This window comes from Chlorocebus sabaeus, chromosome 13 (assembly GCF_047675955.1).
Source record: "Chlorocebus sabaeus isolate Y175 chromosome 13, mChlSab1.0.hap1, whole genome shotgun sequence".
Taxonomy (NCBI): domain Eukaryota; kingdom Metazoa; phylum Chordata; class Mammalia; order Primates; family Cercopithecidae; genus Chlorocebus; species Chlorocebus sabaeus.
The window spans coordinates 78,860,870-78,880,030 of NC_132916.1; the positions used below are offsets into that span (position 1 = coordinate 78,860,870).

Sequence of the window (19,161 nt, forward strand, 5' to 3'; positions counted from 1 at the left end):
GAGGCATTGGTTGTTTTTGAATATAGAAGAAAGAACAGCAAATCCACCAGATAGAGAGTGTTTACGATCACAGGAAAAAAAACTATTTCTCTGGTTGTTTCCTTTTGCGAAGTCTGAGTAAGTAAATAGCATTAATCCAACTGTACATCGCAGAATGTGACTACATTGCAGAATGTGACTACACTGCTCCAGGGCCAGGACTGTACTTCAGTTGTCATTTCTCTTTGACTCCCTAGCCCAGGGCTTGTCTTGTAGTAGCTATACAATAAATGCTGATGAGTGAGTGGTGAATGAATTGACTTAAAGTCAGGAAAGAACAGGATTGAGGATGAACAGACCAAAACCCACCTCTCACCTATAAATACATTTATTAATACAATGACTATAGCTGAATTTCTAAGAAGGCAGTAGCACTTTGGGATCTTATTTAAATGTTGTGATTTATAACTTTTATAATAAGATGTTAGTTTTTCTAGGAGTTCTAGAACTGAGGAAATATAAGCTCCAGAATGAGCAGAATCAGCACTCCCAGCAAAGCCCTTCTACTGGGTGCATGTGTGTAATTCTGGCAAAGAACCTTTGTGGGCATGTGAGGCACTCCCCCGAGCTCTTGAAAAAAGTCTTGTATATTACTTCTTTGCAAATGGCTTTTAGGCTGGGTGCAGTGGCTCACACCTGTAATCCCGGCAGTTTTGGGAGGCCGAGATGGGTGGATCACCTGAGGTCAGGAGTTCAAGACCAACCTGGCCAACATGGTGAAACCCCCTCTCTATTAAAAATACAAAACTTAGCCGGGCATGATGGCACACACCTGTAATCCCAGCTAGTAGGGAGGCTGAGACAGGAGAATTGCTTGAACTGGGGAAGCGGAGGTTGCAGTGAGCCGAGATCATGCCATTGCACTCCAGCCTGGGTGACAAGTGAAACTCCGTCTCAATAAATAAATAAATAAATAAAATGGCTTTTAAAAATTGTGCATACATCTTTTCACAAGTGCCTCTTCTTGGGTAAGGTCTTAGACACAGGAAACTAGCATTATTTGGTGCCCATAACTTGAGAGTTTGTTTATGGTTGGCTTCAGTTTGCTGCTGTTTATTGCTTCCATACTCAGGCCGTGAACTCTGTGGTCCAGGACTAGTCCATTTGAAATAGTTGTAAAGGTCTAATTTCTTTACAACTTAAATTAATTCTTAAATGTATCCACTGATCTGCATCTTTCATAGCCATTACCAATGTGAGTCTCTATGTTTGGTTTTGGGGATAGAAAAAGGCCCCTACTCTCAAGAGTGAAGTCTGTTTGAGGAGACAATTATGTAAATATGGTAAGACAAACTTAAATGCCACCTGATTAGTACAGACAGTGCTATGCCTTCAGCATTGTTCAAGCACTGCTCTTGGACTTTACATGTTTATAAATTAAAATTGTAGAATGTTGAATAAACAGGAATGGGCTTTAAGGAGCATGAATAAATGGGTAGAAATGGAAATAATGGATTTTAGCTAGGCCTAAGAGTTTTTTTTTCTGTAAGATATATATGTGTGTGTGTGTGTGTGTATAGGTTAGTCTCCTTTATCTTTAGTATTCATAATTTCTAAAACATTTCCTTATGTCATTTTCCTTAGTAGAAGTGATTCCTTTACATAATATGAAGGGCAACAATGAAAACATTTCAAAAAGTTTCGGTCTAGTGAGATCCTGTTGAAATGAGATTTTTTTCTACAGATCTGGTTTTATTAAAGGCCAAATCAAACTCTCAAAATTTATGTAATCTTGTCCGAGCATGGTGGCTCAAACCTGTAATCTCAGCACTTTGGGAGGCCAAGGGAGCAGGATTGCTTGGGGCCAGGAGTTCAAGACAAGCTTGAGCAACAGAGTGAGATCTTGTCTCTACAAAAAATAAAAATTATCCAGGCATGGAGATGTGTTCCTGTAGTCCCAGCTACTTGGGAGGCTAATGCAGGAGAATTGCTCGAGCCCAGGAGTTCGAGGCTGTAGTGAGCGAAGCTATAGTGAGCTATGATTGTGCCACTGCACTCCAGCCTGGGCAACAGAGTAAGACTCAGTCTCTCCCTCTCTTTTTTAAAAAATCTTTCCTACACCCTTCTAGTAGAAACCTAAGAACCCTATCTCTTAAAATAAACACCACTAATCTAAGCCTGAATTATGAATATCAGCTTTTTATTGAGGGTTTCTTTCTTTTGAGTGTGATGATGCGATCTCAGTTCACTGCAACCTCCGCCTCCGGGGTTCAAGCAATTCTTAAATGTATCCACTGCCTCCCAAGTAGCTGAGATTACAGGCATGCGCCACCACACCCAGCTAATTTTGTACTTTTTTAGTAGAGATGGGGTTTCACCATGTTGGTCAGGTTGGTGTCGAACTCCTGACCTCAAGTGATCCACCTGCCTTGGCCTCCCAAAGTGCTGGGATTACAGGTGTGAGCCACCGCACCCGGCCGAGAGTTTCAACTCTTTTCTAGTCAATAACATAAGAAGAAAATGACATTCTGGGGGGAAATAATCCATAACATTGTTCATGCAAGTATTTTAAATTCCACTGCCCTAATTTTAAAAAGTGCCATTTTTCAAAACAAGTTCACCTTTTTTTTTTTTTTTTGGGACAGATTCTCGCTCCATCGCCCAGGCTGGAGTGCAGTGGTGCGATCTCAGCTCACTGCAACCTCCGCCTCCCGGGTTCAAGCGGTTCTCCTGCCTCAGCCTCCCAAGTAGCTGGGACTACAGGCGTGTGTCACCACGCCCAGCTAATTTTTTGTATTTTTAGTAGAGACAGGGTTTCACTGTGTTAGCTAAGATGGTCTCCATCTCCTGACCTTGGGATCTACCCTCCTTGGCCTCCCAAAGTGTTGAGATTACAGGTGTGAGCCACTGTGCCTGGCCTACTGAACTTTTAAAATTGGTGTATAATGTACCTGTATTAAAGCATCCTAAAAATTCAATTGATATAAAATAGAATAACATTTTTGAGTGATAATGCTCACGAATTATTTGAAGCTATTCTTGGTCATTGTCAGCCAGGAAACAAAGCTGCTTAATTTTGTTTCATTAGCCAGGTGGGTATTTTTGGTTTTCAGTTAAATGTTAACAAATTTTCAATAGTTTGATATATTACTAAAATATATGAGTGAGTATGGTAACTGAACACTAATATTGTAAATGAAATAAATGGATTATTTTTAGTGTTCTAAATGGGGTTCAGAAGCTCGTACCTTATTTTAGGTAAGTGCTAAAATTCTTCTAGGTATAAATCATTTCCTACAACTTATTGTGTTCTTAAAGAACTGAACAGTAAAACAAATGGGCTGATTGGATTTCAGTTGGATCTCTGGATTCCTCTGACCATTTTCCGGAAAGATAAGTGTTGTGTTCTCACTGAACCTAGCACCTGGCTCAAATAGAGGGCTGCTGAAAGAATCCCACTTGAAGAAAACCAGCTGACCCAAGGAGCCAAGGAATGTTTGTGTATTGTAATATGATAAAAAGGAAATCAGGCTGGGCACAGTGGCTTACCCCTTTAATCCCAGCAATTTGGGAGGCTGAGGTGGGTGGATCACCTGAGGTTAGGAGTTTGAGACCAGCCTGACCAACATGGCAAAACCCCATCTCTACTAAAAATACAAAATTAGCTGGGTGTGGTGGGGTGTGCCGGTAATCCCAGCTATTTGGGAGGTTGAGACAGGAGAATGACTTGAACCCAGGAGGCGGAGGTTGCAGTGAGCCGAGATCACGCCACTGCACTCCAGCCTGGGCGACACAGCCAGACCCCGTCTCAAACAAAAAGGGAATCAAGTCCAATAATTTCCTTATCCTTAATCCTTCTAATATCGTTGCTACAATAATGGTTGTTGGTTCCCCACTTCTGGCTTCATCTTTTTGGCTTTTTCTTTCCTTCTTTTTTTTTTTTTTTTTTTTTTTTTGAGACAGAATCTCTCACTCTTTCTCTAGGCTGGAGTGCAGTGGTGCAGTCTTGGCTCACTGCAACCTCCGCCTCCCAGGATCAAGTGATTCTCCTGCCTCGGCCTCCCAGGTAGCTGGGACTACAGGCGTGCACCACCATGCCCAGCTAATGTTTGTATTTTTAGTAGAGACAGGGTTTCACCATGTTGGCCAGGATGGTCTTGATCTCTTGACCTCATGATCCTCCTGCCTCAGCCTCCCAAAGTGCTGGGATTACAGGCGTGAGCCACCGCACCTGGCCCTTTTTTTGTTTTGTTTTGTTTTGTTTTGAGATGGAGTCTTGCTCTGTTCCCCATGCTGGAGTGCAGTGGCATGATCTCAGCTCACTGCAACCTCCACCTCCTTGGTTCAAGTGATTCTCCCACTTCAGCCTCCCGAATAGCTGGGCTTTACAGGTGTGCCACCATGCCTGGCTAATTTTTGTATTTTTAGTAGAGACAGGGTTTCACCATGTTGGCCAGGCTGGTCTCAAACTCCTGACCTCAGGTGATCTGCCCACCTGGGCCTCTCCAAGTCTTGGGATTACAGGCATGAGCCACCGCACCTGGCCCAATTTCCCTAAGCTATTTTTGTAAAAGTAACATTATTTTTGTATTAAAATATTTTGAGAAGTTTCCTAAATTTTGAAATAACTTCATAAAAGGATTTAAGCTGAATAGTAAGTTGATCTCTTTCCAATTTGCAGGGTGATGACATAACAAGATTTTTTAAATGTGATTTGAGAATTAAAATAATTAGGAAGGAAGATATGCTTAGACCTAAATATGGGAAATATAGGAGAAGGCTCAGTTCTAACCCGTCAATTCCCAAAAACATTCAGCTTTGGGATGTCTAACTTTATTTTTGTCCTTGGTGGTTTCCTATTTAGCTGGACAATCTGTGTTTATCCACTAAAGTAGCTATAACTTAAAATATTCATTTTATTTTTAGAATACTAGAATCCAGTAGGTTGGAAAATGGGGACAGGAACAGAAAAGTCTGCAACACAGATGCTTAAAAAGCATCTGTGAGACGAGAAATTTGTGAATGGCAAACTGCAAACTAAGCTTTTCCCTCTTTGTATTCAGCTTGGGCAGGTCTTTGTTAGAAATTCTCGTTCAATTTTAATCCGAAAAATTGTAGAAAACCTGGAATCCAGAAAACAGAACATTAATTCTGCTAGGAATAAAGTGGCATAATCCACTTTGAGAAAGCAAACCAAAACATGAAATTGTTTTGAGACAGTATGATTGACTTTAACAAGGAGCCCAAATTATGGAATCTCAGGCTCAGATGCTGTGTTAAGAGGCAGCATCAACATTATGTTGAGCGAACATCTGAGGGTAAGGATGGTGGCTTGTGTTCTGGGGCACAGCACACCTGTTTGTTTACACAGGTGAAGTAATCAAGAGTGGGCCTTGAACAGCAAAATGGAAAGACAAATAGAAATATACATCTCAGCCAGATGTAGTGGTTCACACCTGTAATCCCAGCATTTTGGGAGACCGAGGCAGGTGGATCATCTGAGGTCAGGAGTTTGAGACCAGCTTGGCCAACATGGCAAAATCCCATCTCTACTAAAAAAATACAAAAATTAGCTGAGCATGGTGGCACACACCTGTGGTCCCAGCTAATCGGGAGGCTGAGGCACGAGTATCACTTGAACCTGGGAGGCAGAGGTTGCAGTTAGCTGAGATCACACCACTGCACTCCAGCCTGGGCAACAGAGTGAGACTCGATCTCAAAAAAAGAGAAAAAGCATCTCTATGTGTGGGCCAAAGGAAAATCTAGTAAAGAGCAATGTGAATAGCCATCAGTGACTGAAGGGAGGTGTTGCTCAGTGGGACTCAGTTGTGGGGCCGGACCACAGGTTTTGAAGTCATTGGGAGCAAGATGAAAAAAATCCTGTTATTTTCCTATGGAAGAGAACGTATTGGGTACTCAGCTGATTTGAAACAGTAAAATGCTGCGGAAGGCTGGAGGAGTAGCTGCTGTCTAGTAAGAATGAAAGGAAAAAGTAAGTTTTCAGTGTTCAGGAGGAGGTTTAAGTGAGCCTTAAGAAAAGACAAGTAAAACACAAGAACATGTTTAAGAGAGAAATTGTGGACACCTTTCCCTTTAAAATTATTTTTCAATTGTCTTAGATGCAGAACTCCTTCAACCAGATAATCTTCAGGTAAGATCACTTTTAAAAGTCACATTCAGTCTACCTGGTAATATAAATATTTTGTAGACCTTGATTCTCCTTCCCTCCAGTATGCTTTATGTGGCTATGGGCAAGTCACTTTCTCTAATACTCAATTTCCCCTGTTGTAAAATAGGATTGGTATGATTGAATCCAAATAATGCAGTAACAGCTCAGTCAGTAATAGCAACTTATGATTATATTAAAAGGAAAAAAAGACTTAATAATAAAATACAATTTATTAAAGGAATCATGTTTACATAGATACAGAACATCTTTTCTCAGATATTTCAACACCATAGCAACACAAAATTAATTTCTTCAGGTATAAAAGATGTGCTGAAAGCTGCATGCCTCATCAGTTTTTATTTTATTGGTTATGGCTATAGGTGACATCTTTCCATACAAAAACAAACTGCACAGCATCACATATAGAGTACAGACATCTTAAGTTCATTCACAAAGTTAATTTTTCTAAACTGCCCTTGAAAAATTTAAACCTTTGCTCAATTCTAAACATTCAACAAAACTAGCTTCCCAAGAAACAAAAATGATACCCAATTTCTTTGCTTTTCTAGAATTAACTTTCCATTTGTTCATGTATTTTGATATGTTATATTCCCCACCCAAATTAAACCCTTTGTTAAAAGAACAACCTACTTCAGGGTCAGTCTAAAAATAAAGTGTACTAGATTCTGCAGTGTTTTTCAAATATTTTTAAATATTTGCCACTTATGGTTAAAAAATATGTAAATAAGAACATCATGTGAGTGTAGATAGTATATGTATAGTATACCATACTATACATTCCTCTCAGAATCATTTCTAGAATGTGTATAATCCCGGCGTTAAGTGATGGTGGGAATAATTTGCCTTTAAAAGCCTACAAATTAAAAGGGGAAAGATGCTAAGCTAGATGCTGGTTTTCTATAAAGATGAATTTCTGAAAAACTGTTTTATGCCCTAGAAATACGAAAGCCTGGCATGAGCTGATGGCACATTCTAACATTTTATAACATTAAAAAAAATCGACTCACTCCACTGGATGAAAGCCATGATGATATTTTACAAAAGCTGTACCCAGGAATCCACTCAATGTCCTCTCTTCAACTGGCATTTTTCTCTTTCATCAACAAAGGCTATACATATATAAATGAGTTGCTGTGATCTCACCATGGAGCAGTGTTGACTTGATGTAGCGAAGTATTAAACGTTCTCCTTGCTCTCTTTGCCCTCAACTAAGTTTCTGTTCGTTTTTGGCATGCCAGATTCTCTGCTTTCATCTTGATTTCCTATCTCACTGCATGACCATCTTAGAGCTTTTCTAATTCAAAGTCTGGGTTTTTTCCTCCCAAAGGTCAGTCTAAGGAGGCAGCCACCTATATGACATGATGTCAGAGGACTGGGAAGGACCCACACTCATCTTCCCGAGGCTCACTGACCTGTACATAAGGTTTATAATTTAGGTATACCCGCCATAAGTAACATCTGATTGAAGGCATGAACTCGCTTGAGATCCACTCTCAGAAACAGGTTTAGAGGGGAAAAGAAAAAGAACATTGGGAGCTTCAAAGAGGAAGAAAAGGGCCACAGAACGAGAGGAAGCTGGGCCTATAGCAGTCCAGCATGGTAAGGGGCCAACAGTTGGCTTCTAAAAAGTAAGGGGTTAACACAGTCATCCTAATACCACCTCCTGAAATGCTGAATTTTCTCTCAGCTAAGTACAAATTTCTATTTTCAGGGACAGCTTACATAAATCAGAATTATATTTTTAGAAATCTTTAATCATGAATTCCTCTCTAAATTGCAAAATATGTTACAACTTCCTAAGGAACTTTTTTTTATAATAAAGACAAAGATTTGGGATTTGCAGAATCTTCTGGCCCAATTAAAAACGAAAGAAGCTGTAAATATCCAGAACTTAATAGATGTATAAATTATAAACAAAACATGTCCTTGCCCCAAGCTATTTAAATTACATTCCTATAGATACATCCCATTTATGAGGTAGTCCGATTCCTCAGATGTAATGGGACGAGCTTTTTTCAGTTTCTGTTTCACCAGTCGTAGTCGGCACGCAACCATGAGAAGCAGCAGGGCAGTGATAGCCAAACCCAGCGCCAGAGGTAGCACCGCACCTTGAGAAGGTTAGACATGAAGAGGGCAAGCCAGTGATTAGTCACAGTAACAGCTACTGGTCACTATATGATAAGTGCTTTTCATGCACTATTTTATTTTCATCCAAACAAATTGGTATTAGCATTACCACTGTTTTGCAGGTTAACTACCGAGGTTCCATAATTTGCTTATTTGCCTAGGAGGCTGTAAGTTATAGTCAGGTCCCAAACCTAGACTTTTTTTTTTTTTTTTTTTTTGAGACGAAGCCTTGCTCTGCTGCTCAGGCTGGAGTGAAGTGGCTCAATCTTGGCTCACTGCAACCTCCACCTCCTAGGTTCAAGTGATTCTCCTGCCTCAGCCTCCCAAGTAGCTGGGATTACAGGTATCTGCCACTCTACCCAGCTAATTTTTGTATTTTTAGTAGAGACGGGGTTTCACCATCTTGGCCAGGCTGGTCTCGAACTCCTCACCTCATGATCCACCAGCCTTGGCCTCCCAAAGTGCTGGGATTACAGGTGTGAGCACCACGCCCGGCCAACACAGACCTCTTTAAAACCAAATTCTGTACCAGCTTCCTACAAAATTTGTATGGCATCAATGGGTACACATATTACCATCACTCTTACATCCAACTTAAATAGGCATTCTCATCATGAATTTTTTTTGTGTAGTCATCGACTATATTTATGGATTCATACATGATCATTCTTCAACTAAATATGAACTAACTCTTGATTTCTTGTTCTGGTTAGGGCTTAAGAAATTTATTTCCTTTCTAAATCCAGGGAACTGACTCAGTCAGTAGAACCTTTGTTGAAAACTAACTTCCAAATATGCTGGTGTGATTTTGGACGTTAAAGGAAAACATCTCTTTAGTTTTTCCTGTGAGGCAGATCCTTGACACCAGACTAGAAGCAGCGAGGCTTCCAGGAGTCTGGAAGAACAGGGTGTGCCAAGATCAGTCTTTTTTATCTAGCTTAGCAGGCTCTATTTTTAGTCTGATCTACTCTGTGGCCAGGCCAGGTCTGGAGATGACATGGTGGAACTGTTTTTAGCTGTAGGGATCTTGCTGACTGGCGGAACTAGAGGAGAAACATCTCCCTTGTGTAGCTCATTCTATAACATTTGCTCTTTCATTCATTCATTCATTCTGCATTCATTAAAAGCCTTCTTCCATGTGCCAGACACTGAGCTAAATGCTGGTAATCCTTTTATTTGTAAATAAATACCACCCCCTGCAAGATAAACTAATGCCAAGAATACCAGCTTTATAGCTTAAATCATTGATTTCTCACAACCACCACATAAATTGGTGCCATTATTATCCCCATTTTACAAATGAGGGAGGTAAGGTATCAAGAATAAAGTGAGGGCCAGGCACGGTGGCTCAGGCCTGTGATACCAGCACTTTGGAAGGCAAAGGTGGGCAAATTGCTTGATCCCAGGAATTCAAGATCAGCCTGGGAAACGTGGCGAGACCTCGTCTCTACAAAAATTATTAGCCAGTTGTGGCATGCACCTGCAGTCCCAGCTACTCGAGAGGCTGAAGGAGGACAATCACCTGAGCCCAGAAAGTTGAGGCTGTTATGAACCATGATCAGGCTACTGCACTCCAGCCTGGGTGACAGAGTGAGAGCCTATCTCAAAAAAAAAAAAAAAAAAAAAGAGAAGTGAGGCTGGGCACAGTGGCTCACGTCTATAATCCCAATGCTTTGGGAGGCTAAAGCAGGAGGATCACTTGAGTCTGGGAGGTAGAGGCTTCAGTGAGCTCTTAAATTACACTCCAGCCTGGGTGACAGCGTAAGATCCTGTCTTAAAAAAAAAGAGAAAGACTGAAGTGACTTAGGTCTAAGAATGTTAAGTGGTAGAGCTAGTAAATAACCACAGACAGGACAGCCCCAGAGCCTGTGGTTCTAACCACTACTTCTGCAGAATGTAAATGAGACAGTTTTTGAATGACTAAGTCTGGGTAGACAGACATTTAAATGGGAAAAAATGCAACAAAGTGTTATAGTTACTATGATAAAATTATGTATGAAGCATAGATGTATTAATAAAATCGGTGGTCCATCTATCTGGTCTGTAGGATTTTTGCTTGAGTGATTTTGATGTATGATAGAGACTGTTGGGTGGTTGAAGGAGATAAGTTTGACATTTTCAGATTGATATGCCTACAGGCGATCAGGTGGAATTTTCTCTTAGGCTTTTGGATTATCTGGGCCTAAATATGTGGGAGCCTTTCTGCATAAAGGTAGTAGCTGCAGTCACGTAGTGGGTAGGACAGCCAGAGAGAAAGGAAGAAGAAAGGTGAGCCAGGAACAAGGTCCTGGGAAACACCAGCATTTAGAGGGCAGACAAAAGAAGAGGACCAAAAAGAACAGAAAAAGACAAGTCAGAGAAACGGGAGGACGACCACTGTAGTAGGGAGTGGGCTTTTGGAAGCTGAGGAAAGAGACTAGTCCAAGAAGAAAGTCCTCAGCTGAATCAAATGCTAAGGAGAGGTCAAGTAAGGTAAAGCCTGGAGAGCCCACTGGATTTAGCAATTAGTAATTCATTTATGGGAGGACAGAAGAGAGAGGATGTTACTTTGTTTCTTTACATACTAAGAAATCTGAAGGTGATCCCAGTCAGGGGAATGAGCCAGTAGAGAAACAGATGAAAAACGTGGGAGAGCTAGGAGATGATGAGCAATGCACCTGAGGAAATCAGGGGCTATATCCAGATCAGAGAGAGAGACCTTGGAAAGAGGGGACCCCTCTTCCTTTAGTACTGGAGGAGAGGAAGAGGGGTGAATGCAACCAAATGAGTTTTTACATTTGGGGGGCAGGTAGCTGAGGAAGTTCACTCCAGACAGTCTTGATTTACTGGGCTTAAATCTGGTCCCAGGTATAGGTGGCAGCCTCTTGAAGACAAAAGGACCTGGAGCTGATGACACACTCACGGCACTTCAACTCTGGTGTATTTTTAGAATCCCAGGTAAAACTCCTGAACAACATTCTCAAGAACAGTTTGAAAGTGTCTGGGTGCCGGAGGAGGGGGTGGGAAAGCTGCTTTAGAGACTGGTAGGTATCAAACAAACAGAGGCCAGCATTCCTCCAGAGAATTGTGAAAGACACAAATCGGTGATAAACCTATGGACTGGCATTGGATTCTACAGCTGTCTCATTCCACACACAGCAGCCCTGGAGGTGTCAAGATGGCTGCCTGGTCTCTCCATGTCAGCAGTTTGGGGCCTTAGTAGCTACTACTGCCTCCTAGTCTCCACCTGATGAAAGAAGTTCTGACAAGGCTAAGTGGCCCCAAGGTGTCATTCTCCCTCCACCTTCCTATAAGGTGCATATGTTACAAAGGAACGGGACAAAAAAAGAGACTTTGGTCAATACCCACAGAAACCCCAGGAACCCCAAATCATTTCTCACCAATTGGACTGCAACACCCAGCCCTAGTCCAGGGGACTTGCTTAAAGATGAGCACAAGCATTTAGGCTAAAGGGTTAGGAAGCTGTGGTTGAAGAGGCCAATCCCAATGCCGGGGCTCAGGTTTAGCTATGGTAACAACGAAACAGACAAGATCTGCGAAAATGTTCTATTCGCTAAGTCAGATATGAGGCTGCTGAACTGTATGATCTGACTCCTGTTTAATGCTTTTATGACAAGGAAAATGGAATCTCCCAAAAGTACTTGCCAGAATATTGAAAACTATTCTTGACTTGTAATATTTAGTTGGCTTAGTTTGGATAATTTGAGATTTACAGCTTTAGCTCCTTCTAAACACACCATGATGGTATTCTCAGTAACCAGCTAGGGTGATGAATTATGTATTCCGTTCATATGAATGGGGGTGACATTTAAAATATGTAACAGGCTGGGCGTGGTGGTTCACACCTGTAATCCCAGCACCGTGGGAGGCTGAGGCGGGTGGATCACTTGAGGTCAGGAGTTTTGAGACCAGCCTGGCCAACATGGCGAAACCCCATCTCTACTAAAAATACAAAAATTAGCTGGGCGTGGTAGCATGCGCCTGTAATCCCAGCTACTAGGAGGCTGAGGCAGGGAAATCGTTTGAACCCAGGAAGCAGAGGCTGCAGTGAGCTGAGATCGTGCCACTGCGCTCCAACCTGGACAACAGAGTGAAACTCTGTCTCAACAACAAAATTAAAATATATATATATGTAACAACCAGAATAGGCAACAGCCAACTACAGCTGAGACTCTCTGGATACATATGGGCGGGGAGGCAAGAGGGGGGCTGGTTTCCCTCTTCCCTTGATAGGGCACAGAGCCCCTTTTATTCAAATATCTTGGGACAGGCTAAGTCTAGGAGGCCAGCAGACCAAGGGGGTCACCCACGTACTTGACATCTGGATTATTCTTAGCTATCTTTTGTTTAAACATTATATTTTAATATTGTCCTGATATTATAAATAGGGTAAAAAGAAAGTTTTCTCAATGTTTATAACTTAAGTTTGTATTTTATTCTCCTAAAGCTTCTTTTACCAGTCTGTGGGATTTAAGATTAAAGCCTGCCTTTCTACAGGATAGTGTCCAAAGTCTTTTCTTGCTAGTTAAAATCAACCAAAATTAATGACATTATTGTATTCTTCTTCCACTTAGTAAATATTCTACTTCCTATACCTTCCCTCATTCCTATTGTCTTCTGTCTTTGTCACTAGGGCAGTTGGAAAGAGAACTAGGTACTCTAAGACCTTTACTCTTCTTTCATCATAAATAACTCTGTAATAACTGCCATCATTTCCATATTTGGCTCATCATATGAGCCACACAGTGCATTAAATGCTTTAGATTAATTATCCCATATATTCTTCTTAGCAACTCTATGAGGCAGGTATTGTTACTATCCTCACCTTACGAATGAGAAAACCGAGATCCAGGGAGATAAGATAGCCTGCTCAAGGTCACACAGTTTAGTGGGTAAGCGAGAATTTTTTTTTTTTTTTTTTTTTTTTCCTGAGACGGCCTTACTCTGTCACCCAGGCTGGAGTGCAGTGGCACAATCTTATCTCACTGCAGCCTCGACCTCCCAGGCTCAAGTGATCCTCCCACCTCAGCCTCCCTGGGACTACAGGCGAGTGTCACCACACTTGGCTAATTTTTGTACTTTTTTGTAGAGATGGGATTTCGCTATATTACCCAGGCTGGTCTTGAACTCCTGAGCTCAAACGATCCTCCTGCCTTGGCCTCCCAAAGTGCTGGGATTACAGGCATGAGCCACTGTGCCTAGCTTTGAGCAAGGATTTGAATTGTGGCATCTGACTCTAAAGCTTGTGATCTCCCACTATGCCACAAGTATGACATTTTCCACAGGTGTCACACCTGGAAGGGTGTATAGAAAAGGCAGCTGAGGTCCAAAGATGGTAGGTTACTATCAGGAGCCCAAAGATGCAGTGCAATACAAGCAACAAGGAGCCAGTTCTTCCGGTCCACTGATGGACTGCTCCTGTCAGGAGCTCTCATGGCTTCAGGGAATATCCTCAGCCAGAGGGCATGCAGTTCTGAGAAGACTACAGTCTGCAAAGGGTTTCCAAGGTGGACATTTACCTGTTTCGGGGGCTGGGTGTTCCCCGCCTCCTCCATCGCCCTTTGACTCAAAAATGTAATTTTCCTCTTTTCTGTCCTTCCCTGAGGAACTACTATCTGCAGAAAAGAAAGAATATATATTGAAGGTGTACGCATCAGAAACTTCAGGAAACACGTGTGAAAACACAGCCTTTTTTTTTTTTAAGGTGGCCTTAGAGAAGAATTGTTTATTTCTCTACTAAACAAAGGCCTATGTTGATAGTTAAGCAGCAAATAACTAAGGTGACCTATTGAATAAAGCAGAGTATGCAGCTAATACGAAACCACCGACAGAGAGAGCGGAAGACACACCCTGCACCAGAACTACCACCACGCCTCTTGGAGAAGGGAGATCTCAGGCTAGAAGAGTCACAAGGAGTCTGGATATCATGCCGTGAAAAGCAGAAACCAGAAAGGTTTTTCTTTGAAGAACAAACAATGGTATATATAAGGCATTTAGACATGCTCTTTCTCTTTCTCACCACAACTCTGGATAGCAGGTATAAATAGCTCAATTTTTTTCTGGTTATGCTCAGGATCAGGTTCCTACCCAAGTTCACACAGGGCTGGGATGCAAACTGGTTTCTTGGTAGAAACCAGTACTTCTAATTTAATGATGTAGTACTTAACTATTGCATTATAATACTGAGGGGGAAATTATTATTATTATTTTACTTATATTTTTTTCAGACAAAGAGTCTCTCTCTGTTGCCCAGGCTGGAGTGCAGCGACATGATCTTGGCTCACTGCAACGTCCACCTCCTGGGTTCATGCAATTCTCCTGCCTCCCAGCCTCCCGAGTAGCTGGGATTACAGGTGCGCACCATGCCTGGTTAATTTTTGTATTTTTAGTAGAGATGGGGTTTCACCATGTTGGCCAGGCTGGTCTTGAGCTCCTGACCTCAAGTGATCCACCTGCCTTCGCCTCCCAAAGTGCTAGGATTACAAGCGTGAGCCACCACACCCTGCCTATTTACTTTTGAGACAAGGTCTCTGTTGTCCAGGCCTGCGTGCAATGGCACGATCATGGCTCACTGCAGCCTTGACCTCCTAGGCTCAAGCAATTCTCCCAAGTAGCTGGGACCGTAGATGCACGCCACCAGGCCTGGCTAATTTTTGTATTCTTAGTAGAGATGGGGTTTTGCCATGTTCCCTAGGCGGGCTCAAGTGATCTGCTCACCTCAGCCTGCCAAAGTGCTGGGATGACAGGTGTGAGCCACCACGGCCAGCCTCAAGTGGGATTTTTGAATATTACAATGCTTAATGGCAATGAATTAGAAATAATCTAATGACAAATTTTATTGAGAAACAAAAAAATTTTTAAAGCTTCTTTACTCTTATGGCATCAACATAAATGTTCCCAATTCCTGCAACTGAAATAAGACTATTTAAAGTTCATATATAAAATTCTTTGGTAACTTGCGTTTTGCAAATTTACTAAGTCACAAAGTTGCAGTGTGCAGTGGCACCAGGTGCAGTGGCTCACGCCTATAATCCTGGCACTTTGGGGATAGTCTACTGTGTCTTGTTACTCCAGAAAGATCCATGTATGTTGGTCCTACATACAGTCAATAATTTGGGCTTTCTCCATAAACTCTGAGCTCAGACAGGAGAGAGATGAGGAAAACACAGCCATTGCTCACGGGCTGCAGGATCAGATTTCCCTGCAAATAGAGTTCTGTTACTGTCCAACTCACTGCAATAGCCAGGACAGTGGTCACCACGGGCCTCTCCAGCTACCTGGATTCTCTCATATCATACCTGATCCCAGGCCAGGTAGTTCTATAAGATATTATTATATAAGGGCCACATGCAGTGTCCCATGCCTAGCCAACATGGCAAAACCCCATCTCTACTAAAAATACAAAAAAATTAGCCAGGCATCGGGGTGCGTGCCTATAATCCCAGCTATTTGGGAAGCTGAGGCAGGAGAATCACTTGAACTTGGGAGGCAGAGGTTGCAGTGAGCCAAGATCGTGCCACTGCATTCCTATCTGGGCAACAGAGTGAGACTCCTTTTCAAAAAAAAAAAGAAAAGAAAGAAGATTTTATTATATATGATTCTGGCCTAGGAAGTTATACAAGTATTGCAAACAGCTGCTGACATAGGAAAACACTATTTAATACAGAAAAATAAGACCATGAAGCTTATTTATTTTATTATACTTTTACTGCTAGTAGACAGAGTGCAATTTTTTTGGCCAGTAATTTTTTACACTTTTTCTCAGGGTGAGGTAGTTAAAAGGTACATATTTAACCACTGCTTTTATGGTGCAAATCTCATGGTGTTGATATCCATATTGAAAATATGAGTATTTTTTTTTCCTTTTCAGACAGGGTCTCCCTTTGTTGCCCAGGCTGGAGTGCAGTGGTGTAATCTCAGCTCACTGCAGCCTCAACTTCCCAGGCTCAAGTGATCCTCCTACTTCAGCCTCCCAAGTAACTGGGACTACAGGTAAGCATCACCACACCTGAGTAATTTTTCTATTTTTTTTGTAGAGACGGAGTTTTGCCATGTTGCCCAGGCTGGTCTTGAACTGCTGAGCTCAAGCGATCCTCCCGCCTTGGCCTCCCAAAGTGCTGGAATTACAGGTGTGAGCACCTGACCTAAAAATATGAATATTTTCAATAATATTTTGAAGGTTCAATGTAAGCCTTGTTTAGATTACTACAGACACTCAACTTCAGTGAATGTTCCTGAGTTTTTGCTTGGTAGAGATATAGAAAACATTACTGTGTTTTAAAGTGAATAATGCCTGATTTTTTCAAATGCCAGTTGCTCGTGGATCTCCAAAAGAAACACAAGATTTGTTCTGTAGAGATATAAATCACTGATAGGCAAAACAGTCCATCCAGCAGCCGCACACACAAAACTAGCAGCCCTGAACCAGCTTGGAAATCAAACTGCTAAATTACCTAAAAACCACTCGTGGCACTTCTCCCTTCATCCTTTTCTTCCTCCCCATGCCATAATGCCGGGTTAGCTTGCAAAGTGACTTCTATGCATTCTGCTTTCTCTCTCTCTCCAATAATAAATTTGGAAGTGGTAAGATCACATGGTTGGAAACTCAAGTCCTACTTTTTAAAAATAATGAGCCAGGGTCTGGGCATGGTGGCTCACGCCTGTAATCCCAGTGCTTTAGGAGGCCAGGCGGGTGGATCACTTGAGGTCAGGAGTTCGAGACCAAACTGACCAACATGGTGAAACCCCATCTCTACTAAAAATACAAAAATTAGCTGGGCATGGTGGCACACACTTGTGATCTCAGCTACTTGGGAGGCTGAGGCAGGTGAATTGCTTGAACTCGGGAGTTGGAGGTTGCACTTAGCCTAGACAGTACCATTGCACTCCAGCCTGGGTGACAGAATGAGACTCCATCTCAAAAAAAATAAAAATAAAAATAAAAATGAGCCAGGAATAAAAACAAAGTGCCAAAATTCACTAACTCTCGATTTTTTTCAGAGGATTAACTGGTTTGTCTTTCACCCAACAAAAAAACATAAAATAACTGCATTTACAGTGTTCACCTCACTCTGTTTCTTCTCAATGAAGATGAGAGCTTGCTCATCTTAATTCTTAAAGGAACTCAGTACTGGAAACACCACTGCACTATTTCTATTATTATTATTATTATTTTTTTTGAGACGGAGTCTCACTCTGTCGCCCAGGCTGGAGTACAGTCGCACGATCTTGGCTCACTGCAAGCTCCGCCTCTCGGGTTCACACCATTCTCCTGCCTCAGTCTCTGGAGTAGCTGGGACTACAGGCATCTGCCACCACACCCGGCTAATTTTTTCTATTTTTTAGTAGAGACGGGGTTTCACCGTGTTAGCCAGGATGGTCACAATCTCCTGACCTTGTGATCTGCCCGTCTTGGCCTCCCAAAGTGCTGAGATTATAGGCGTGAGACACCATGCCCAACCCACTATTTCTAATTTTTATTTGAATTAACTGCTTTATACACTTGGTGCCAAATTCTTTATTTGAATTAACTGCCTTATACACTTGATGCTCTCTGACCCTGGTTTCCTAGTGAATACCACTGGACTTGAATGTTCTAGCAAAAATTCATATCGCATTAACATTTACTGAGAGACATAAATTATATTTACATATAATATCTCATGCAATCTTTGTAGTCATATTATGAGAGATTATTATCCTCCTTTTTTTTTTTTTTTTTGAGATGGATTTCGCTCTTGTTGCCCAGGCTGGAGTGCAATGGCGCAACCTGGGCTCACTGAAACCTCCGCTTCCTGGGTTCAAGCGATTCTCCTGCCCCAGCCTCCCGAGAAGCTGGGATTACAGGCATGCACCACCACACCTGGCTAATTTTTGTATTATTAGTAGAGATGGGGTTTCTCCATGTTGGTCAGGCTGGTCTCGAACTCCCTACCTCAGGTGATCCACCTGCCTTGGCCTCCCAAAGTGCTGGAATTACAGGCGTGAGCCACCACGCCCGGCTGAGATTATTATTCTCTTACAGGTAAGGAAATGAAGTTTAGAGAAACTGATTACCTACTAGCTAGTAATTGGTGGTGCGAATTAGAACCCAGGACTGACCCAAAGCAGGCGTTTTCCATTGAACCATACTGCTCTCAAGGTCACAGCTAGCAAATAAGAGTTTTTTACTCCAAGAACCAAGTTGATACTATATTTATTTACTCATACTCAGGCAAAATCACACACTTTTAAATTATTTTTAGGAAAGTCTTGGACAAAACTTTATTAAGGATGCAGTAGAGAAACTGGCTAACTGTACTTGCAAAAGGGACTTAACCTCGAGGTGGGTTCATTTAAAAAACTATGCAAGTTCTTTCTGAATCTTCAGTTGTCAAAATTAAAGAGCTCTTTATTTTATTTATTTATTTTTTTTGAGACGGAGTCTTGCTCTGTCGCCCGGGCTGGAGTGCAATGGCCGGATCTCAGCTCACTGCAAGCTCTGCCTCCCAGGTTTACGTCATTCTCCTGCCTCAGCCTCCCGTGTAGCTGGGACTACAGGCACCCGCTACCTCGCCCAGCTAGTTTTTTGTATTTTTTTTAGTAGAGACGGGGTTTCACTGTGTTAGCCAGGATGGTCTCAATCTCCTGACCTCGTGATCTGCCCGTCTCGGCCTCTCAAAGTGCTGGGATTACAGGCTTGAGCCACCGCGCCCGGCCAAGAGCTCTTTATTTTTAATTTTTTTTTTCTTTTCTTTCTTTTTTTTTTTTAAAGAACATTTTCTTAAATGCCCTTATTCCCTGGGGAGAGGAAGATGGTGGTGCAGGTAGTGGGGGGATCAGGTATCAGGCAGCGGGCAGTATGCACCGGAGACTTCAGAAGGCGC

General features: G+C 42.1%; 1 protein-coding gene across 2 annotated transcripts in view; it reads right to left on the bottom strand.

Annotated features, from left to right (window-relative positions):
* Nucleotides 1-6,359: 6,359 nt before the first annotated feature.
* The window catches only part of LRP11 (LDL receptor related protein 11), a 40,762-nt gene continuing 27,960 nt past the window's right edge, over nt 6,360-19,161 (bottom strand). Inside the window, exons 6-7 of one of the 2 annotated variants that reach the window (XM_008006673.3) lie at nt 13,816-13,911; nt 6,360-8,277 (exon numbers count right to left, since the gene is read on the bottom strand). In XM_008006673.3, the coding sequence (XP_008004864.1) occupies nt 8,123-8,277; nt 13,816-13,911 (251 nt within the window). In that variant the 3' untranslated portion in view covers nt 6,360-8,122. The remainder of the gene's footprint in view (nt 8,278-13,815; nt 13,912-19,161) is intronic. The other variant, XM_008006675.3, reaches the window with a different exon arrangement.